Source organism: Ceratotherium simum, chromosome 5, assembly GCF_057802395.1.
Source record: "Ceratotherium simum simum isolate JZ-2026a chromosome 5, ASM5780239v1, whole genome shotgun sequence".
NCBI lineage: Eukaryota > Metazoa > Chordata > Mammalia > Perissodactyla > Rhinocerotidae > Ceratotherium > Ceratotherium simum.
The window spans coordinates 88,654,272-88,678,643 of record NC_141904.1 but is presented as its reverse complement, the minus strand read 5'-3'; the positions used below and the strand labels follow the sequence as shown (position 1 = coordinate 88,678,643).

The 24,372-nt window shown below is 42.0% G+C and overlaps 1 protein-coding gene and 1 pseudogene across 1 annotated transcript; one reads left to right on the top strand and one right to left on the bottom strand.

The window, feature by feature from the left end:
* Positions 1 to 97: 97 nt before the first annotated feature.
* On the top strand, positions 98 to 18,359 carry LSM3 (LSM3 homolog, U6 small nuclear RNA and mRNA degradation associated). Its single transcript, XM_004442939.3, has 4 exons — positions 98 to 231; positions 2,681 to 2,791; positions 5,312 to 5,407; positions 17,972 to 18,359. The coding sequence occupies exons 1-4, from the start codon at positions 211 to 213 to the stop codon at positions 18,050 to 18,052; spliced, it is 309 nt and encodes a 102-aa protein (XP_004442996.1). The 5' UTR covers positions 98 to 210; the 3' UTR covers positions 18,053 to 18,359.
* Positions 18,360 to 23,842: 5,483 nt separating this feature from the next.
* On the bottom strand, positions 23,843 to 24,093 carry LOC101392757 (small ribosomal subunit protein eS27 pseudogene; annotated as a pseudogene).
* Positions 24,094 to 24,372: the final 279 nt, after the last annotated feature.

The window sequence follows — 24,372 nt, the reverse complement described above, 5'->3', positions numbered from 1 at the left end:
GCGTGGCCACGCCCCTTCCTCACAGGGCAAGCCTCCGCCCCCAGACGAAGCTCCGCCCCAGCCCCAAAAGACCAAGGCGAACAGCGGGAAGCAAGGAGGTGCAAAACAGATTTCTTTGCACTTCCGGTGCATTGCGTCCTCGCGTTTCCGGAGACAGGAGGGAGCTCGCGTGCTCTCGCGAGAGGCAGGGAAGGGCGCAGGGTTTGAAACATGGCGGACGACGTGGACCAGGTGAGTGTCTTCTAGGGCGCTCGCTCCGGAGCGGCTTCTCCTCTCCCAGCCCTGGCCCTGCTCGGCTTTGCGTACCACGGTTGCTTTCTCGAAGCTCACGGGAAGGTGGCCGATCGTGCCGCCTCTTTCCAGGTCACCATGGCCTTAATCGGCCCGTTGCTAACCGCGCCCCCTGCGACTTTTGCTTCAAGCCCTGAGATCTTTTCTAGTTCGAAGGCCGCCTGAAAACTAGTTATTCCTCCCGTTCGTCGCTCCCTTTGTCTTCATTCTGACCTTTTTCTGTAGAATGGGAATAATTACTCCTGCTTGCCTCGCGGAGCTGTCGGGATTCTGATACAAAGCGTGATAGTAAGGAGTTATCGTTATCGAGCGCAACCGTTATTACTCATTCAGCAAATACGTAGTGAACATCAGCGTTTGCTTAGACACCGTTCTAAGCACCAAGGACGCCGGCATTGATATGCGTGACCCTTGTCCCCACTTGGGCTTATATTCTGGGGGAGGATAGATGAAAGGTAAACATAAATATATGCGTTATGTAGGCACTGCGATGTGGTATGGAGGACACAAACAAGGAACTGGTGTAGAGAGTAACTGATGGTCCCACAGGCTTTCTCACCTGCTCTTCCTTCTTCCCAAAATGCTCTTCCTCAGGTGTCTTTGTGGATCAGGCCACAGCTTCTTCAGCTTTCTAGTGAAATCTCACCTCATCGAAGAGGGCTTCTCTGGCCACCTACATAAAATAGCATTAGGCCCAGTCTGCTTTATTTTTCTTCATAGCATGTTATCTGTTCATATTAAGTGTATGCGTCTTTGTTTGATGTCTCTCTCCCTCCGCTAAAATGTGAGTTCCTTAAGAGCAAGAATTTTGTTTTATTCACTATTCTGTTCTCAGGTTTTACTTTTTTGTGTGTGTGTGTGAGGAGATTAGCCCTGTGCTGACGTCTGCCAATCCTCCTCTTTTCTTGCTGAGGAAGACTGGCCCTGGGCTAACATCCATGCTCATATTCCTCCGCTTTGTATGGGACGCCGCCGCAGCATGGCCTGACAAGCAGTGCGTCAGTGTGCGCCCGGGATCCGAACCGGCGATCCCCGGGCCGCCGCAGCACAGGGCGCGCACTTAACCGCTTGCACCGCTTGGCAGGCCCCTGTTCTCAGGTTTTAGAACAGTGCTGGAAACATTCGAATACTTATTGAGTGAATGAATTGAATGATTAGGGAGGCCTCTTTGAAAAGGCAATATTTAAAGCTACAGGATGAAAAGTGTGGACTGTGGGCATCCCAGACTGAGGCTAAAGGAGCGGTAGGGCTCTGTCATGAGTATATTCTTATGGTATTATAATTGTCTATTTATTTGCCTCTCCCCACTAAAATGAGCAGGGACTGACTGCTGTGTCATTGTAATCCAGTAGTTGGTTAGCTGCCCATTAACAAACACCTGTTGAACTGGGGTGGGGCCCAATTGAGGTCAGGATTGCTTTTTTTCTCATCTAACCTTTTAAGGCTGTAGAGCCTGCAGTGTTGGGTCACTTTCCTCCCCTGGCCTCATGTACTCACTGAAGAAGCTCAGTAATCTCATCAACTCTCCTGGCTTCTCCCTTCTGTATGGATGACCCCAAGTCATCCTAGCCCTGATCTTTCTGAGACCTGTTTCCAACAGTTCTTTAATAGTAATAACCTGAACCATTTATAAGTACTTTCTGTTTGCCAGGTACTGTTTTAAATATGTTAATAAAATACATTAGCTCATTTATTCCTCACAAGAATCATGAAAGGAAAATTATGGCTTCTTCATTTTACACACAAGGAACCTGAGAATTAGAGGTGGCATGATTTTATATCTCAGTTCATATAAGTGTCAGAGTCAGTAGTTGAACTTGCACTGCCTGACTCCAGAGCTAGTACTTTCAACCAGTATTCTCTACTTCCTGCTAAATATATGCATCTTACCAGCCACTCAGCACCCTAGACTCAACCTGCCCTGTACTGACCTCGTGGTCTCCCTCAAACCTTCCTCACTGCTTAGCGTTCTGACTAGTGTGTGGTAGTCATTAAGTGAATGTTTTTCAAATTACTAAATGATATTTGAGATAGGGTAAAGTCCCTGAGAGTGACTCACTATACCCTGAAATTGGGTCAGGCAGTTTGGATTTTGAGGGAACAAAGTACAGCCGTGATAACTTTGCTCTGTAACTCCTTCCTGTGGATGTATGTTTTGGCTCTCATTTATATAACACTTACTATGTGCCAGGCATTGTTCTAAGCCTTCATATATGTCATTTAAGCCTCACAACAGCAGTGTTAGGTAGGTACTATTGTCATCCACATTTTACAGATAAGAGACTGAGGCATAGGGAGGTTAAGTAACTTGCCCACAGTCACAGCATAGCAATGATTCAAACACTACGCTCTTTCTAGTACTGTATCATAAGCCTGTTTCTTTTATCAGCAACAAACTACCAACACCGTAGAAGAGCCCCTGGATCTCATCAGGCTCAGCCTGGATGAGCGAATTTATGTGAAAATGAGAAATGACAGAGAGCTTCGAGGCAGATTACATGTAAGTAAATTTATTAAATTACGTGGTGGTAGATTACATGTAAGTAAATTTATTAAATTACCTGGAAATCAGATTATTTCCTCTTCATCCCTCCCTACCCTCACCCGCTTGAAATGTAAAAACTGTCCAGTGTGGAAGAGTATTTAGTGTGTAGATGAGAGGGAGGTAGAAAGTCACCCATATTTCTACAAGCCAAATACAGCTATAATTTATTCATATTTTTAACGTGTTTTCTCTTAACAGAAATGTTTATTAAAGAACATATTCATTTCTTTCATTTTTTCACTTCTGTTTATTTTTAAATAACATTTATTTGTCCTCCATTCTTATTTAAATGTTTTTTAAATTACTGACATATACATAAATTTATGTTTTGTTGTGGAAAAAAGGCACAGAGGGGCCGGCCCGGTGGCGCAAGCAGTTAAGTGCACATGCTCTGCTGCGGTGGCCCAGGGTTCGCTGGTTCTGATCGCCGGCGCACACTGACACACTGCTTGTTAAGCCATGCTGTGGCGGTGTCCCATATAAAGTGGAGGAAGATGGGCATGGATGTTAGCCCAGGGCCAGTCTTCCTTAGCAAAAAGAGAAGGATTGGCAGATGTTAGCTCAGGGCAGATCTTCCTCACCAAAAAAAAAAAAAAGGCACAGAAATATATAGAGTAAAAGATGAAATCCCATTTTTTTCTATTGGTAACCACTGTTAAAAGTCCAGTATAGTCTTTCAGATCTTTTCTGTATATTTACACATATCTACATATAAATGTGTCCATATGCATGTATTTGTACTATATACACCACCTCTAAAAAAGGTAAATGGGATCTTGCTATACATATTTTTCAGCACTTTTCTTTTTCACTTACTCTTTCTTGGAAATCATTGATCATGAGTACATATAAATCTCCTTTATTCTTTTTAATGACTACATGGAATTCTGTATTGGTAGTAGTGATATTTAGATTGTTTTCCATCTCTTGCTACTATAAACAATGCCACAGTAAGAATTCTTACACATATTTCTTTGTGTATATCTGCAACTATTTCTACAAGATAGGTCCCTTGAAATGGTCCCATTTATTCATAAAGAGAGTATACTGAAGGTTTGTCTCTTCTTGATGGCCTGTTACTTTCCTGAGAGTGTCGTTTTTATTACTTTCATTCTACCCTAAAGTGATTAAAAATAGCTAATATTTGTCGAGCTTTAATTATATGCCAGGTACTATTACTCTAAATGTTTTGTATGTAATATCGTATTTAATTTTTGTAACAACCCTGTATGCGTAGATACTAATGATCCCTGTTTTGCAGTTGAAGAAGATCAGGCTCAGAAAGGTGAAGTTACTCGCTTAAAGTGACACAGCCAGTAAAGGGAGGGCCAGAATATGAACCTAGGCAGTCTGACTTCAGCCCCATTCTTAAGTACTATGATTCTACCTGCCATAAAACCTAAAGGTCAAGAACCGCCTGTGGAGCTTTGAAAGGAAGTAGGGACCTAGGGAGGCAAGAGTCTTAATATCCAGCTCGCCTTAAGGGAAGAGGAACCCCAGGAAGTGGAATAGCAACACCTTTGCCAAGAAAAATAGAATTGCCCTTAATCACGTGGGCCACTGGCACATGGAGAGACACCCCGGGACAGACATGTTGCCTGAACTCGTGGAGGCTTCTTCAGCTCCCTGCAGAGACTTGATTGCCTCTGTGCTGAGTGGCCCCCAACCTTCTGTTTGTTTTCTGGCCCTCATCTGTAGATTTTCACTCTTGTCAGTGTGCTCTTCCTAGCAGTTTCCCACGTGGCTGGTTGGCTACTTTCATTGTGATGTGAGCTGCTGTACCATTTAACACTTTGTTAGAAGTAAGTGTAAGTGGGTTGGGAACAAGGCCCCCGAAGGTTCACCTTTTAGTAGAATGCATGAGCTTTGGCGTTTGGAATGATCACATCCCTGAATATCTGAGTTGCAACATTTATTGATTTGAGCCCACAGGTGCCAAGCACAGTTCTAGCTAGGTTATAAATGGGCAGGGTGTTGCTCTACTTACTTTACCTTGTGGTGTTTAGTTTCAGGGAGGGTTTAATGACAGTGTCTTATGCCATCATCTTAGCCGCTGAAGAATTTTACCTCCTTTACTGTGTCTTTCTTGTTGCATTGTTACAGATGGAATTGAAGGAAGTCTACTGAAAGTGATGAATTTGCTGTTTTTCTAACTAAATATTATAAATGATGTGACTGCCCTGCATAACAAGTAGGGTGGACATTGTAAAAATAATTTCAAGTTATTTTGAGTAAATTCATCTTTGGCCACGTAAACAGTGTTGTATTTTTATCAGGTCAATTAAGTTATTGTTGGAATGATTTGTGAAGAAATAGTATATTGGTTACAGCAGGATTATTTTTTATTTATATGTGAAAGTTTGTGATATAAGTATTGTGGTTACTTGTAATTGAGCCATTTGCATGTTGTAAGTCCTGTTCATTGTTTCTTAATTTGATTATTAAATTTCTTGGTCCTTCATCCTCCCACTTCAGGCTTATGATCAACATTTAAATATGATATTGGGAGATGTGGAAGAAACTGTGACTACTATAGAAATTGATGAAGAAACATATGAAGAGATATATAAAGTAAGTCATACAATTCTCCTCATCGCTTTTAAAATGTCAATTGTTCTCAACATCCTACAGCTTCACACCTGTTTATGGAAAGCCTGTCATGTTTTGACAGCTACTCATGGACTCAGAGTGTAGCAATTGAAAACAAAGGCTTTGGGGTCAGACAGACCTGGTTTCCAGGACTGGCTTGACCACTTCCTCCCTGGGGTATGTGAGGCAAGGGAATTAACTTTGCAGACTTAATTTCCATGTTGGTAAGCAGGAATACTACCACTTACCTTATAGGGTTGCTAGGATTCAATGAGATATGACAGTGTAAGATGTCTGTATGTGCTAGTATATAACAGTAACACTGGACAGTGTTCTTTTGTTTGATGTGGATTTGATCTATAAGTACTTAATAGAAACTAAAACTGAGAAATTTAAAAATATAAACTCATTAAAAAATAGTAATAAACTTATGTTAATATAAGTAACATTTTAATGAACAATATATTTTCTAAAAAATAATTTAGTGAGAAGTGTCTTTGTTTTACATTTTTGCCAGTCTCTTTAATGCCTAGCTTAATTGATGACATCTAGATTCTCACATCCTTTTTTCTGCATTTAACCTCTTGTGATATGTGGTAGTTGAAGAAAATCTGACCTCACACACATGGGCAGTTGGAAAATGGAGGAGTAATTTTTGTGGATACTCTCCTTTGATGCTACACCCAAGCTCAACAAGTGGTAGTTTCTTTTTTTTCTTTCTTTCTTTTTCTTTTTTTTTTTTTTTTTTGCTGAGGAAGATTAGCCCTGAACTAACATCTGTGCCAGTCTTTCTCCACTTTATAAGTGGGTTGCTGCCTCAGCATGGCTGAGGAGTGGTGTAGGTCCGTGCCTGGGATCTGAACCCGTGAACCTGGGCCACCAAAGTGGAGTATGCCGAAGTTAACCACTATGCCACAGGGCTAGCCCCTCAACAAGTGGTAGTTTCTTAAAGGTTAGTTGCAGTGTGGAATCTGAAACCACATCAGTGAACTTTTCATACTTCTGTTACATGCAAATTTTTTGGTCTGCCTTGCACTTCGAGTGGATCTTTTACATGTGCATGATTTTGTAACATCAAACACTGGTCATTTGGAAAATATTAGTTCACTGAGTTATGCAGATCTTCCAAATGTTGGCACATTTCATTGTTCAATATAAAAAAAGAAAATCACATTTGTTACATCTTTTAAGTTTTGGGAAGCCAGTCTCTAACCCTCCTAGAGCATAGTGGTTTAAAATGTGGACTCAGATTGCAGGACTGCCTGGATTCAAATCTTGACTCCCTCGCTTACCAGCTATATAATTGTACCAAATTACCCAACCTGTCTGTGACTCAGTGTCCTTGTCTGTAAAATGGGGGTGGTAATAGGACCCACTTCGTACAGCTATTGAGAATTCATTGAGAGGTTACGTGAAAGCTTGAGCTCTTAACAGATCTGGGTTCAAATCCTGGCTGCTGGTGATTAGTTATGTGAATTTAGGCAAGTTATAGAAACTTTCTAAGACTCAGGGACTTCCTCTGTAAAATGCCACTAACTGTGCCTGCCTCCCAAGATTATAACAGGATGCACTACATTTGGTGTGTGTAAAGCTGATGATCGGTGACCATTATGATTATGGATAAATCTGTGTCTCCAGTTTTATTCCTTTTCTGAGCTTCACACTCTCATTTCCAACATTCTTATTGAAAATATTTCCACTTTGGATGTTATCTCAAACTCAGTGCATCTAAAACTAAACAACTGGTGTTCTTCACCTTCAAAATAGGATCATTCTCAATTCCCTATTTCTGTTGATGATTTTCTCAGTTATTTAGACCATAAATCTCAGAATTTCTTGGGACTTCTCCCTTTCAGTCACACTGATCAATAACTAACTCAGTTGATTCTTCTGTCACGTTGATTTATGTGTCATTGCTTTCCCATTGCCATGACCCTAGCTCAGGCACTTCTCTTCACGTCCGCCCCCTTTCCAGCCCATGCGTGACTGACTGTCAAAGCAGTTGTCCTCAGATGCTGCTTTCATTTGTCACAGTCATGCTGAGAGACTTATAAGGCTTTCTGTGGCCGGTAGAGCCAAGCAGAAGTTCAGGCTAAGACCCTCCATAGTGTGATTGTAACTTTCCAGTCTCCTTTCTGATGACTCCTCTAGCCAAGTGGGTCTACTCACTGTGCTCAGAGTGTGCCCTGTATAGTCCTGCTTCTGTGTCTTTTCCCATATTTCCCCTAGCTGGTATGTTCTCCCTTGTCTCTTTCCTACAAAGCCTGTGTCAAGAACCAGCTCAGCCCCAACTCTTCTGTGACACTTTCTCTGACCATCTTGACTTCTTTCCTCCTTTGGTTGGATCTTCTAATTCTTGGCACTCTCAGCTGACAGTGATCTCATTTACTGTTTCATTTGTATATTGCTTTTCATCTTGTGAGCTGTTTGATGGCAGAGACCAAGGCATTAGTCATTACTTTCCCCGTGGTGCCTTGTTAGCTGTAGGCAATAAGTATATGCTCAAGTTGTTAGAGGAGTGTGGGGTAGGGGAGAGAGGAGAGATAACGAAGGATAGTCTTGTTAGAGAGGCAAGGTGCCTACTATTAAGTTTTAAAATGAACTGAGAAGTGGAAACAGCATGAATAGATGAAAAATCACAACATTATAAGAGTTTATTTTAATCCACTTTCAACTTCTGGTATATAACTTGCTAACTAGTTTTATTAGGCTGGTGACATTTTGCCTTTTTATTGATTTTATTTGAGGGTGTCAGTAGGTCTTTTTTCCAAGATTTGACAGTATGACGGTTTGTAAAAGTAAGTCAGTTAGCCTCTCTCTGTATTTACTTCCTCAACTGAAAAATGAGAGGATTGGTCATGAGCTCCTAGATTTCACACAAATGTAAAAACCTCTAGTTCTGAGTTCTGTACTAAATGATATTTAGGGGAAAACACACAAATGTAATTTGAAGGGAATACTTTGTCACAGGAAAAAAAAGAAGTAAACGTGGAGAGAAAATATTTACTTATTCAGAAAGAAAATAGAGAGAGGGGAATGGAAACGTGTTGAATAACTGCTGTGTGCCAAAGACTTGCATGTTTTATCACATGTAATTTCCCAGTAACACTGAGATCAATGGTATTACTCCCATTTTTTAGCTGAGGAACCCAAGTTCAGCTAGGAAGAGACATGGTAGGGATTTCAAACCCAGGCCTAACTGGCTTCAAAGCCTGCAGGATTCTTTTCTCTGTATTGGGGCCTGGGGCTCAGAGTAATTGATAATAGAATTGGTAGACAGTGAAATCTTAAAGTTAGCAAGATAGTACTAAATTCTTCTAGATAACTCAGCAACAGCTGAGGTAACATGGATAGACTGACTACAAGAGATTATCAGAAGAGCATACCTTGGAGATATCGTGAGTTCGGTTCCAGACTGCTGCAGTAAAGTGAGTCACACAAATGTTTTGGTTTCCCAATACATATTACAGTTATGTTTACACTATAATGTAGTCTGTTAAGTGTGCAATAGCGTTACGTCTTAAAAAACAATGTACAGACCTCAATTTAAAAATACCTTATTGCTAAAAAATGCTAACTGTTATCTGAGCCTTCAGTGAGTTGTAATATTATTACTGGTGGAAGGTCTTGTAAAACATGCGATATCTGTGAAGTGCGATAAAGCAGAGCACAATAAAATGAGGTGTGCCTGTGTAAATCTCTGGGGTCTGGCAGGCCATGCTTGGTGCCTCCCATTGTAGGCTTTAAAATCTAATTTGGAAAGTGCCCAGTACACAGAGCAATTGCAGGTACTTTGAATGTGAACAATGAGGAAAAATAACTTAGAAAGTATACACTAGATAGGAGAAAGTGTTCTATCATAATGTAAACTTACTGTAATAGTAGACAAGTGGAAATGGGAGAGATTGGAGAACTAACCTTTGGTGAATGCCTGCTGTGTGTCAGGCACTGTGCTATACATATTATATACGTCATATTTAATTCTAACAGCCCAGTGAAACAGGCTTGAGTTAAAGCTAATCTGCATTGCTATCTCTAAGAAAATATATAGTATACAGCATTTCCCAAACTTATATAACCATAGTACTTTTTGTCTTAAGAATACATATTGCTACATAATAAATTACCCCCCAAAATGTGACTTAAAAGCACACACATTTCTTAGCTCACAGTTTTTGTGAGTTAGGTGTCCAGGCACAGTTGAGTTGGGTCCTCTGCTTCGGAGTCTCTCATGAGGCTGCCACAGGGGTTGCAGGCTGAAGGCTCCCCTGGGAAAGTATCTGCTTCTAAGCTCACTTGCATGGTTAGTGGCAGGATTCAGTTCCTCAAGCTTGTTGGATTGAGAGCCTCAGTTCCTTGCCACCTGGGCCTCAACTACCTGGCAGCTTGCTTCATCAGACCCAGCAAGAGAGTGGCTAGCAAGGTGCAAGTCACTATCTTATGTAACCTAAACATAATAGTGACATCCCATTACCTTTGTAGGATTCCACTGGTTAGAAGCAAGGCACAAGTTTCACCCACACTCATAGGGAGGGGATTACACAAGGGCATGAACACCAGGAGGCAGGGATCAGGGGGGGCAGTCATAGGAGCTGCTTACCTTGGAAAATGCTGCCGTGTTCATTTCTGTTCGCTGGATCTCCAGAAAAGCATAATTGAATTAATGGAGAATCATTACGCATGAAGTGGATGCCATATGAAGATAAGAGAAGGAATGTTTTAGTTCAGAAATATGACCACTGTGTAAGGGATCTGAGTAAATTGTATGAATTGTTTTGATGAGCGCAGACTCCTTCACTAAACTTTCTATCCTAGAACTAGATGTATCTTTTGCAACTTGAGGGAAACCAGAAGAAAGTACTGCTTCATGATAGCAGACAGCAAACATGATATTTGTTTCTCCAGGAGTGTCTCAAACTGTGTTCCTTGAACCAGGAGTATTGGCGTCACCCTTGAGCTTGTTAGAAGTGCACATTCATGGGCCACACCCTGACCTACTGAGTGAGAATCTCTGGGCGTGGAGCCTAGGAAACTGTTTTAACAAGCTGTTAAACAGATGATTCTTATGCCATTAAAATTTGATGCCACCATGAGAGAGTATTATCTAGGGAAGAATTAGATGAATTCATGGATGACAGATAAGTATACTTGAATTTAGTACACTAAATTTATAAGTATTACTTGAATTTAATATTAGGGGTTCTCCTTTTATGTTAGTTTCAGTATCCAAGAAGCTCATAAAACATACTTTTTACATTTTAAAAAAAGTTATAGAAACACAGCTATTACTAATATTTTCTACCTGGCAGAAAGAGACCTCACATCCTGCTCTGTCTGATAAGACATGATTCTCAGTCTTTAGGCAAAGCGGCACTGCCTCTCAAAGCCAAAAAGCTTTAGAAAATCCCTTGCAGAAAAAGGGTGAGTGATGGGGCCAGCCGCGTGGCTTAGTGGTTGAGTTCGGCAGCCTGGGTTTGCAGGTCTGGATCCGAGTGCCGACCTACATCGTTGGTCAGCCACGCTGTGGCGGCAACCCACGTACAAAATAGAGGAAGATTGGCACAGATGCTAGCTCAGGGCCAATCTTCCTCACCAAAAAAAAAATGATGGGTGGTCATGGTGGCAGGTCATGAGGCTGAGCCTCAAAGACAAAAATCGGAACCTCACCTCAGAAAGCCTCTGGAGCAAATGAAAGTTCTAGCTGTGTTAGCAAAATGTAACAGCGTCGCAGTCATCTCTATTCAGAGATCTCATCAACAAAACCTTTTTGTATTAGGTGGTAGGTTAACAAGATCCCTGAAAGCTACTCTGTGTTGGAAGTTGTTTTCCTACAAAATACTAAACTCCTTTTATGTTGAAACAAATCACCTGGTCTTTGTCACTGTTGGTCTCAATGGAAAGAAATTCAGAAGAATTATGTTGAATCTCTTGCACTTGAAAAAAAAATTAATGTATTTTTTGGGGGCCAGCCCAGTGGCATAGTGGTTAAGTTCACACGTTCCGCTTTGGCGGCCCAGGGGTTCGCAGGTTTGGATCCCGGGCACAAACCTACACATTGCTCATCAAGCCATGCTGTGGTGGTGTCCCACATATAAAAAATAGAGGAAGGTTGGTATAGATGTTAGCTCAGGGACAATCTTCCTCACAAAAACAAAAAATTAATGTATTTTTTTCTGATCATATAAATAACACATACTCACTAAGACTTTAGAAAAGACAAAAATAATGCAAGGAAGATAAAAACCACCTATCTCACCAACCAGAAAAATCCACTGAAACTATTTTCTTATATTTCCTTCTAGTCTTTCTTGTTGCTGTTTTTTTTAATTATGATTATTAACATGGACATGATCGTAATGTACCAATTCTAAGATGCACTTTCTTTTTCTTACACTTTAGCATCTCTAAAATGGAGCTGTATCTTAGAGATATGCTAGGAAATAATTGTGTCATGGTTTATTTAGAAGTATTTTTCCTTTTTTAGTTGAACTGAACGAAGCTTACAAATGACATCTTAAATGTCGTGTAATTAATATACAATTTTATATTCTACTTTTTTCATGTAACATTATTAACCTAAAAATTTCATCATAGAAATAGACTCTTCACAAACATTTTCCTGCTCTTGTCTTGAATTCTGCTTGTGTCAGAAATGACTCCTCAACTGTGGTGTCCATTCTTACAGAGAGAGGAACAGTGCTGCTCACTTCAGATTTTCAGTGAGCTGACGGTGGATCCACCTCTCTCATTCCTACTCCAGTCTGCTTGGAGTGGGGTTCCTCCTGAAACTGTTTGAAGGTGTTGTATGTCTGTGCACATGTACATTTCTCTGAGTGGAATGCCTGTAATAGATTCTCAGAGAAGTCACTGACCTCCATAAAGATGCATGACTGCCGCCTTTGAGGGCTAGCTGCTGCAAAAGGGATCCTTCAGCTGCGGCACACTGTGCCGAGTGCACGTGGTCTCTCCTGCTCCCCGAGTTGCAGCTGCAGAAGAGGAGCAAAGTTTGTTTAGTTAATGAGCTTTTTTTTACATTGCCATGATTTATTAGGTAAAATATTAAAAATGAAATCTTTGGATAAATGAAAATATTTTTCTCATTTTACTGTAAGGAAAAAACAGTTTCTTCTCTAGAAATTGTAGTATTGTGCCATTTTCCATATGGAAGTTCTGTTTTCTTGTACAAGCAACCTTGTAGGATTTTAGACGTATATGATAGTTTCTCATTGTAGTGTCTAAATGTATGTTAACTGTAGGTACAGAAAGGAAAGATAACAATATTATGGGAGTATCTAAAGTCAGTTTCATTCAGCATCATAGGGAACAACCACCTCACTCCTGTGCACTCTTGATATTTCTCTCCAAGATAGGAAACCAGACTAAATGGTTTCTCAGCCTGACCCATTTTATGTTTTACTCTCTCTTTCCTCTGTTGAAATTGCTAATTGAACCTCAACATTACTAAAACAGGGAGACCCACAGATCATAGGTTTTTTTCCCCATAACTTAATATAGTTGACTTCTGAATAATTAACTTGATTACTGATTTGTTCATGGGAGGGTTGAAAGCAGTCAGTCTTACTCTTTTGGCTCTCAGCCTTCCGTTATTATTGTGTCCGTTTTATAGACTGCTAAAGGTCTATTACTTGGCCCCAGCCTACTTTTTCAAACATCCATCATGTTTGCCACCTTCCTTCACCAAACTCCTCTTGGTTTGAGTCATCGGTTTCTCCTGGGGATGTTGTGCCATTTTTGGTAACAGAGCCATCTTGCTGCCTCTGCTTGCAGCACCCTCCCTCACCTTACAAACCTTTGCCTGTAGGCCTTCTAGACAGCATCATGTGTTTCCCTTATACCTTTCTCTAGATGAGCGCTGTCCAGTAGAATGGTCTGCAATAATAGAAATGTTCTAAATCTGTACTGTCCCATAATACAGTAGCCATGAGCCATATATGGCTGTTTAGCACTTGAAATGTGTGCTGGTGTGACTAAGGAACTGAATATTTAATTTTATTTAATTTTAGTTTTAATTTAGCCATCTGTGGCTAATGGCTCTTGTATTGGCCAGAGCAGCTCTAGACCAACCCCCCCATACAGAAGTAATTCTCTCTTTACGAACTTCCCCATTCATAAGTAAGTATTCTTTTTATGCTCCCATATTATATGTCACGATAATACTTAATACATACCATATTTTGTTTCTTATCCATTTTAAATTGCTTCCATTTTAATTTAAGTTTTTGGGCAGATAATAGAGTCACACAGTTTAAAAGTCACTAAACATGAAAAGTAATGTAGTAAAAAGTCTTCCACCCCATCCTCTATTCATCTTGTTTTCACCCCAACCCCCGGAGGTAATCACTATTACTGGTTTTTTGAGAATCCTCCCCAGTGTCTTTATGCATATGTGAATGAAAACTATTCTCCTTCCTCCTGTTTTTGTTTTTTTTAGTAAAAGATAGCATACCATGCACGTTGTTGTACACCTTGCTCTTTTGACTTAGTATATCTCAGAGCTTTTTCCATTTTCTTATATAGCTTCTCTGCACTTTTGGCTTTAGCTTTATGGTACTCCATTGTATAGATGTACTATAATTTATTTAACATCCTATTGATGCTAATACAAACTATCCTGCCATGAATAATTTTATCTTTTGCTTATGTGTAAGTGCTCTTATAGGATAAATTCATGCCTTCTCTACTTTCTCTTCACTCGTAGAATGGGGATTCTAGGAGGACAGGTCCATGTTTTATTCATCTCTTTGTGTCTAGTGTCTATCATAGTACCTGACACATAATGGAAAGAGAACACACGTATATATGTGCACGTGTGTGTGCATGTGTATGCACCCTCCCCACCCCCCCATCCCCAGCAGAATGTTTGACAGGTGGCAAGGCTTGGATGTGCAGTCCTTGGCACTGAAATAAAATCTTTTCTCTTTGAAACTAATTCATTCAACTTGAAACTAAATCTGAAGTCCACTCATGCAAACATTTATATGTACATATATATGTATATGTATTTATACATATATATGTATATGTATTTATACATACATATATGTGTATATACGTGTGTGTGTGTATGTGTTTAAATTCTGGATGAAATTCACCACCATTACTAGAAAATCCAATACATTTTTCTGATGTTGAGTTTATAGAATCCTTTTCTTGCTTAAAGGATGTAGGTTTACACGCTGAACCCCTTACACCTGCTCATGTCCCGTTCTTTCTCAAGAATTGTCTATAGCCTGTCTCCTGGCTGGATGATTTAAACAGACAGCCCAGGGGAGGTAACTCACACATGGGTAGTTGAAAGTTTACCCTTTGGGGCATATTAGTTAGTGGTGGCTAGACTATGGTGACAAGGGACCTCCCCCCACCCCCAACATGTGGTGACTCAGCACAGTCAGAGTTGTTTCTGGATCACATACTTGTTCTAGGCAAGTTTCCTTCACACAGTCATTCAGAAACTCAGGCTCTTTTCGTCTTATAGCTCTACCATCCCCTAAGTCTTTATTGTCATTCACATCCAGCCAGTGGTAGCAAAAAGAAATGGAGGAGTGCTCGTGGGAAGTTTTAAGAACCAGGCCCAAAGTGCCACATATATCTTCTCATATCCTTTAGGCTAGAACTTTGTGATATGACCGTACCCAACTGCAAGGGAACCTGGGAAATATAGTTTGTGTGCCCAAGAAGGAAAGAAAAAGGAATTTTCATGAATAGCTAGCAATTTCTGCTATAGTCTGCCCCTCTGGCAACCAGATATCTCTTGAGTAAAGCGTTTTTCAAAAAAATCATCTTCTCCATGGAAAAAATGACCATGGATTAATTGACCAATTCTCTTTTCCCTAGAAACCTGATACAAGTGGAACGTCAGCTGTTTTGCTAGAAAACATGCTTATGGTGAACATGGCCCCTGGTTCATAAACTGCACGTGAACTGGGAGAATTATGAATAAGCTCTAAACACTGTTAACCCGTAGCTTTGGGCTTCCCTGAGTATGATGTGACACTTGTAATGGCACGTGCCCCTTCTTAGTGACTTTGAAGCTACATTCATGGGACTATTTGCTTACTATGTGAAGTGTAGGGCACTTAAGCCAGGGTGGCTCCTGTACCTACCTGGTACCTGAGCTGTCACTGATACCAAACCTCTTAATCTCAAGTTCGTGTGCCTGATGCCCAGCAAGCCAAACACTGAGACATCGGTGCTTGGAGATGAGAAAGGTTGATTCGAATTGGCCAAAACGAGTAGGTGAGAGCCTGGGTTCACTCAAATCCACCTCCCCTAGAACAGAAAGCAGGTGTGTTTTATAGAGCTAAGGGGCTTGGCAGGAGGGGCTTCAGGGAAACAAAGGGGTCACTCCCGATAAGCCTCTGGGCAGTCTGACTTCTGGGTTTCAACAGCTGCTGAGGGCCAACCATCCGTCCAGTGATTAGCCATCCGGTGATCGCGACCTCCCCGAAGGCATTCTCTTTCTCCTATAAAACAAGCTCACAAATTCTCGAGACCCCTGAGTCACCCCTCAAGTTAAACAGGAAAAACAGTAAATTGGTTTAACATCTACAGTACCCCTCAGATACCTGGCTTCATCATTTGGGTCGCTAGAGAAAAGTCCTTGGATTATTGTAAAGGTTCCCACTGAGAGACCTCCTGCTGCTGCCTGGCTGGCGTGCTGCGTTTTCCTTCTGCAGAGCTGTGCACGCTGGTATCAGCATGGCTATACTAAGCTTGTGAGTTTGATGGTGGAGCTGCTATGAAGACCAACAGGCGTGTGTGTTCAGAACCCTCCTTCGTCACACAGAACACGCCTCTGCCCCAAAGGAGACAAGCAGGACGTCCAGCTCAGGTTCTGGGATCTCCACACGATCTGCAGTTCTCTCTGTCGGATCTACATGTGGGCAGTTGTGGTACAGATGCCTGTAAGCTAAAAAGATGAATTAATTGCCATTGCCCCTCCCACACCCACTGCAGCAGCACAGGGACAGGATATCCACCATAAAAACTCCCTTTCAGAAAAGGAAAGAATGGAAACGTGCAGCAGTTACCAGTCCTTACTAATGATGAATCCTCTGGGGAGGCATGAATGTTCCCTGTCCCAGTAGGGAGAAGAAATCCCTTGGTTAGGTCAAGTATGTCCCATGCAATATTTGGGACATACTTCTACTAAAGAAATATTTTTTATCTAGAATTCAGATTTATTTGGACAACCTGTATTTTTATTTGCTAGGTCTGGCAACCCTAAATGGGGGCAGCAGAGCTTTCGCAGCTGACTTCTTGCTTATGCTGGAAGACTCAAATAGGCAAAGGCTTTTTTAGCCAAGCTGTAGTTTCTCTGGCAATGCAGTTTCTTTAAAAACTTAGGACTTCGTATGTTTCTGATCTGTTTACTTCCATTCAATTCTGTGGGCCAGTAACCTCAGTCAAAGTTGTTTCCTAGACACAGCTTGCAGACACCTTTATTTCTTTAGTTCCTCACCTCGGTTCCGCTCCCTCAAGTTAATGTTGACTACTTTGAGGCCATTTGCTAAAGTAAGTTTGGGTGGGAAGGCAACGCCCTTAATCTGTTCTTTGCCTCAGGGCTGAGTTTGTTTAACTGAGAAGTTTCACTGGGCCTCATTCCTCAGCTTTTTTTTCCTGATTATTGTCTTCAGTTTGGGGTCTAAAAACAGTTGGCTTTTCTAACTCTGTGAATCCTATTTCTTGTAGTCTGCCTGAAACCAGCTAGTTCTTGCCTGAGCTTCTCTCTTTCTTATACTGTGTTGCTGAGTACATCGGGTTAACAGCAACACCTACTAACATTTGACTTTTTCCAGCCTCTTCTCCCAGAACCTATGGGTTTGGGAGGTCCTTAGGCTACTTTCAAGTCATTGCAGGCAACGGTTTTACCTAACGTTTTGCCAAGACATAAGAGGATTTCAAACATTTCATGTTTCTTTACTGCCTAAGGCTTGACCCCAGACTGATGCCCCAAGGTATTGATTCCTTATGGCTCAGCACAACAGAATGTTATTTCTCGCCCACTGTAAGAGTCCTGAGTGGGGTTTTAGGGCAGTACAATAGCTTTCTTGCAGGTGCTTAGTCAGAGACCCAGGCTTCTTCTGTCTTGCGGCTCTGCCATCCCCTTGGTTCTCCGTTATCTGAGTCCATCTAGCAGTGAGAGGAAGACCACAGAGGGGCGTTCGTGGGAAGTTTATGGGCCAGTCAGTCACTTCTGTTCACTTTCCATTGGTTAAAACCCAATCCATGGCTATATCTGGTTGCAAAGAAGCATGAGAAATGTAGCCTAGCTGTGTGCCAGGAGTGGAGGAGAATGGATTTTGGTGAATAGTCTCTGCCAGTTGTTAATATCCAGGGAAAGTACAGTTAAGTTAATAGACTGGTTTTTTGTGCTGCAAAGGTAAGTGATCAGGTTCTTTTAATCAATTTATTTGTATTGTGATGAATCTGTTTGGTTTTTTGTTTTCAAATATCTCTCTCAAAAAATAAATACTACTACTACATATTTGTATAATGTGTTCTGCTTTTTTTTTCCTCTTCCAGTCAACAAAACGGAATATTCCGATGCTCTTTGTCCGGGGAGATGGTGTTGTACTAGTTGCCCCTCCGTTGAGAGTTGGCTGAAACAAAACATTTATCCGTATGGAAAACAGGAGTTGTGTGGTTGCCTCTTTAAATGTAGAAGATATTCAAAAGAGAAACCTGCGTAAATTTTGATATTAAGAAATGACCAAGGTATCTTCCACACCTGAAATGAGTTGATTTGCAGATAACTCACAAATTTTCAAGCTGAATGGCATTTTTATTTTTCTCCAACCCTTACAATAAATGTGATCACCAAGATGCAGAACTCTTTTTTTCAGGAGTTGATTGTTTTTTCAGACAGTTTGTTTTGTTTTTTTCTTTGAATTAAATCTGATGTTTCCTTGTTTGATTTTTTTTTTAATGCGGTCTCCTGTCTATGAATCCCTTAAAGTAAGCACACGTCTTATGTTCACTTTATCTGTACACATTTATAGTGTGCCTGCTGTGTTTGAGGCACCGGGGTGAGTACTGGGAACCACAGTTGTGTTAATATGCTTCCTCCTCTCCAGTCTTCTGGCGGAGCAGTTGTTTAATCCTACAATTGCAGGGCAGTGAGATTAGTGCTGATAGAATAATGCACGTATAGGGTGCCATAAGAGCACAGAGGAGTGCACCCAAATCAGGATGGGGTGGGTAAGTGGGGGTGGTAGTGGTGATGTCTCATTGTAAACATTAACATTGCAATGAAAGACAAAGCATGATTTCTGTTACTTCTGTCTGGCCTGATTTATTTCTAAGGTCAGGCTTCAGCGGTTACATACCTGTGTGGTTCAGCTTGGTCGTATCTACCAATGCTGCACATATCTTATGACTTGAAGAAACCATTTTTCCACTCCTGGATCATAGGCCATTAATCATGAGAGGTCTAAAGCAGCATATCTCAGTGGCACATAAAACAGAAAGGGGCTAAAAGCAAAGCTATCTTTATTTCTAGCTTTAGTCAGTCCACACTTAATGCTTGAAAGGTAAGGGGGAAAGTCTATGTATGTGTTGCAGTCTCTAAAACGTTATTAAGACAGGGCTTAGAACTTAACATTCTCCACTGTATAGGTTATACTATTTTGAAATATAGAAAATCCAATATGTGGATGGCTTGTCTGTAAATATGCTGAATGTGTGTTTGTTAATCCATTACCAAGCAAGGTATGCTAATATATATGCAAAGTATTTTAAGCAGTGTGCAAGAAAGATGCTTTGGGTAGGCATTGTGTAAAAAGGTTTTGTTTTCATTGTTTATTGTACCTGTTCCTGCAAGTTAATGGAGAAGGGAAAAACAAGTGCAGGTGAGCTGACAGAGGTTTTATCTTATGTGAGTAGACAGGGGAGAACCTCCCTTCACTTCTGCTACCCCCGCCCTTTGTCCTTAGGCTTTAGTAGTCCTGGGAGGTAACCTGTTTACAGCAACCTGTTCACTCTTTTGAAAAATGGGACTTCTGGTTCTGGTGGCAGCAAGTGTGGTCAATCATTAGGATCACCCTTTCTGAGTAGAACTCTTGCCTAAATGATGACGATGATACATAATAATAATACCATCATTTGTTGAACAAAGTGCACCAGGCAAAGGCAATTTGTATACATATTCTGTCCTGCAGAATGTTACAAGAAGCTCAAAGAGCTGAAATTGCTCGCCTGTGGTCACACAGCTAGTTAGGGCAGTGGATATGAATCTGCCGGACTCCTGCCCGTGGGAGTGTGTGGGGCAGGCCTTCTGTGGAGACCCTGGCTCTGGGTAGAAGATTGGCTCCTGATGTCCACCACAGCCCTGGCGTGACTGGCCGTCTGGCCCTCTTGCTGCACCACACTCTCCACTTCTCTCTAGCATCGTGTTTATTTTTAGTGGCTTCTGATATCCATGCTTAATTCCTGGACACTTTTTCTACTCCATTCTTGGTCATCTTTCTCCTTTTTCTCCTAAAATTACACTAGTTTTGGCTGTGAGGACTATTGTTTACACATGTTTCTAAAAACTACAAACCTTCAAATCTGACACAGTTACCTTCATGTGCACATAAAAATCAACTGCAACGTACAAGTGTCCACTTACTTCCCAGCTGCTAAGATACAGGGAGAGGGGCGATGAAAGATTAATTGCAGGATAACCATCTGCATGTTACTAGATAGAGGGAAAGGAGGCAATGTGGGTTTTGTGACCCCTTTTGGAGCTCAAGGCTACCTGCCTGGAGGGTTGGAGCTGGGACTCAGTCCACAATAGGGGCTGATCAAGCAGCGTCCTGCCACAGTCCTCCACATCAAGACTTCTCTACAGGTCTGCAGGGGTGCTTCCCTCTGAGGGGTTATGCAGTCCAAGGGCCCCCTGGGAGCCACGCTTTGGCCTTCTGAGGCTGCACAGCACTCTCAGCTCCAGCCAGCTGGACGGCCTGTGGTCGTTGGAGCTGGTGACTGGTAGTTTCTGCAGCATGGGGTCATAAAGCTCAAGGGGAGCCCTCTGACCGTCTCTCAGCAGATGCCAATACCTGGATCCCTGTCTTGGCGGTTTCCTGAAAGAGATTGTTAGGAATTGTCATTGCCTCCCACAAAGCAAGATGGACAGACAAAATGTAGGACAGGTAGTTTGTAAGCTTGGCAGGCAGGTAGGTTGTAAGCTTGGATGAAATGTGCCCAAATTGAAACCCAAGTAATTTGAGTATCCCAAGTTAGACTAAAATTGTTAGCTACAAGTGGGCAATTTTCACACATTTCAAATAGATATTTTTGAAGATCAGCCCAAACTACAAGTTTGCACTTGTAATTTGCACTAAACTGCACACTAAGAGAGGTAAACTGGTTTTACACGTCGTTTTATGACATGATACTTACCTATTGCCGCATTGCTCCTTGCCTGCAGTCGGAAGGGGAGGAACGTTCTGTTGTGTGAGCAGTTGCCAGCTGTGAGCAATGCTCACCTGTGTTGGACAGAGAAAGTAACTGAAAATTCCAGAAGTCATCCTGGCAAGATCAAGAGGCTCAATTGATGTTTCTGTCACTCGACTCTGCTGAACTATGTGGGTTTCATTCTTGGGCAAGCCCTACCCTGGAGCGATCCAGGTTTACAACCTACCTGCCTGCCAGCTGCAGTGGCCTCATTCTCCTCGACTGGGTCACGTGCTAGTCCATAGCTACTCATTATGGCCCTGAGAATGTAGGACTCTGATTAGCCAGGCCTGTGCCACATGCCCATCCTGGAACTAAGAGCAAGTTTCTCTCTATCTGAACCATACGGTCCGAGCGTGGAGAAGGGGTAGTTCTCTAAGGGGAACCAGAGGAAAGGGAGGATGGGAGCTGGAGACAAAGAATACCTATTATATAAGGATAACTTGTAGTCTCTATGGAAAAATGAACCCCTTCGGTACTTGATTGTTAGTAACAATTTTCTTGGAACACACTTCATAGTGGAGACACTGATTTGAAGCCATTGCTCTAGAATCTAGTAAGAGGCCCTAGAGCACCTTGAGGGGACATCAGTGTGGATGGAGCTTAGACCTGTTTGATGACTGGGCCTGGTGTAGCTAGAGTCCTCTCGGGGGGTCTAGGTAGGGGACCTGCAACATAGTAGGGTATTAGGCCGAGAGTAGGTATTGGGGTCCCCAGAGCTCTGAGGAGGGCAGGATACTCGCATGATGTGAGTGAAGAACACGAGCCTCACCAGACAAGTTGCTGCTTATGAGCCGGGACTGTATTCAAAACCTGTGGCATGGGGCGTGGCCAAGAATTTGTCCTCAATAAATGCTGACTGACTAAACCATAAGAAAGGCGGTGAGAACACTGTGGATAGAAGGGGCAAAGGGTACCTTTTTTTCCCAGCTTTATTGAATATCATTGACAAAATTGTAACATTTAAAGTGTACATTGTGGTGATTTGATATACGTATACATTGTGAAAGGATTCCCACCATCTAGTTAATTAACACATCTATCACCTCACGCATTTATCTTTTTTTCTATTTTTGGTCAGAACATTTAAGTTCTACTCTCTTAGTAGATTTCAATTATATAATGCAGTGTTGTCAACTGTAGTCACTATGCTATACATTAGAGCCTCAGACCTTATTCATCTTATACCTGAGAGTTTGTACGCTTTTACCAACCTCTGCCTATTTCCCCCACCCCCAGACCCTGGTAACCACTTTTCTACTGTTTCTAAGAGTTTTACTTTTTTGTTTTTTTTTTTTTTTTTAGATTCCACATATAAGTGATAGCATGCAGTATTTGTCTCTGTCTGGCTTATCTCACTTAGCATAATGCCCTCAAGGTCCATCTATGTTGTTGAAAATGGCAGGATTTCCTTCTTTCTCACAGAATAGTCATATATATATACACACACACACACATATACGTACACAACTTCTTTATCCATTCAGGGCAAATGGTACTTTCAAAGGTGAATGTTGCACATTGTTTTCCAGATACTTGTGTTATCCTCCCCAAAACTGGACAATGCTTTCCACTTTTTTGCTCTTCTAGCCGTCTTGTTCCCATTACCCACTTACCTGAGTATATGCCAGTATACACAGCAGTATATGCCAACTGTAGATACCTACCCAGTTATCAATTTACATGGAAAACTAACACCTAGAAATAAAGAAGCCAAAGCAAAGTGTTTAAAATTCGTTTAGATCCATTGCTCAATTTTAATACCTAGAACATGTAGATTCTTATTTTCTTGGCTGCTTGTAGAAGCTTCCCGGATGTGGAAGAAACATTCCCCACTGCGGTTTCTGATATTGATTACTCCAGAGGAATTTTTTTCTTGGTGCTCATCCCACCCACCTCCAGTGCTGTGGGGATCTGGGCTCTGGGTCTTGACAGGGCCCCCAGAGTCACCCTTGGTGGGTTTGAAAACTGACCATAGAGTCTGGAAGTGTGATGGAGTTAGGTAAAACTAGCTTCAGATCCCAGCTATGCCACCTACCAGCTGGGCAGATTACTTATGCCCTAAGGTCAGGTGTAAAGATTGGGAAACATGTATTTAAGAAGCCTATGACAGTGCCTGGAATGTTGCTAACACGTCACGGACACCAAGTTCAGAAGTCACAGAAGTGGAGGTAGTGTTGGGAGGCCAGTTCAGTTTGCTGTCACTCATTCACCTTATTCCAACTACCCCTACTCTTTTTCTCCCAGAAAGCTTTCAGGAGGATCATGAATGTGAAGTAATTTAATTCAATCAATTAAAAATTATTAGCAAATGTCTACTAAGTGTCAGGCTCTCAGTAGAAGATTGAACAAAACAGAGTACACAATGCTAAGTGCTATGAAGGACACGGAGGGTAAGGTGACGGGGCATGACATCAGATGGGCTCAGGGGAAGTTTGTCTAAAGAGGTAACATTTAGGCAGACAGCTAAACAGCAGGCGGGAACTGGCCCTGTGGGGATTTGGCAGAACAGCGTTAGTCCAGGCAACTGGAACCCGTGCAGAGGCTCTGAGGCGAGAACAGTTTTGCCTGGTCACAGGTCGGTCAGCAAGGAGGCCAGTGAGGCTGGAGGAGAGTGAGCCGAGGGAGGGCGGTGGGAGATGAGGTGAGAGGGGGCCACACCACAGAGACCTCAGAGGCTCAGGTATAATTCAGCACCTTCAGTGTACAGATAGGGAGGATGAGGCCAAGAGAGTGGAAGAGACTTGCCAATGCCGCAAGCAAGTCCACGCCAATCTCGTTCTCAAATCTAAACTTGGGCCGCTGTGTGACTCAACTCCAGCAAGCGCTGCTCACACCGCAGTCCCTGGAGTTGTGTGACGTGTAGCTCGTGCAGCTGTGCAGTCCACTTCCTTCTGATCGCACGCAAATACTTCACCTCTTTTTTTTTTGTATTTAAAATGTGTTTATTGGGTTGGTTTACCACTCATCTTGATTGGGGTGCTGCCTCCATCTGAAGAAGCATCCTTCTGTAAGCTTTGCTTTTCCTCCTGTAGGCTGGCAGCCCATGCACAGAACTACCGTTGTGCTTGGCTAGAGACCGTGGTGATTTTATAGCATGCTGGGCATTTCACATCCATGAAGTAGGAATCTGGGCTCTGCACCAGGCACTTCTTGTATTTCCTCTTCTCTTCTGGAGAGGAATGAAGTACATCCTTTACAGGAGGCATGTTCTCGTGGGCAGATTGTCACCACCAGAAAGGTCACTTCCCTTTGCAAAGGAAAGGGTCTTCCTTATGAGTACCAGCTGCCATTTGGACCACATACGAGCGGGTATTCCATGTTCATGAAGGGGAAAACGACTGTTCTCTTCCCCTCAGTTGGGCCTGTGGAAAGAACACAGAGTTGGAAATCAAACACTCAAGATTCAGCTCTCTCATCCCACGTTTTGTGAATTTTGGCAAGCCTCTCACTCTTTCTGGGCCTCAGTTCCTCCCCTGAAGGGAAAT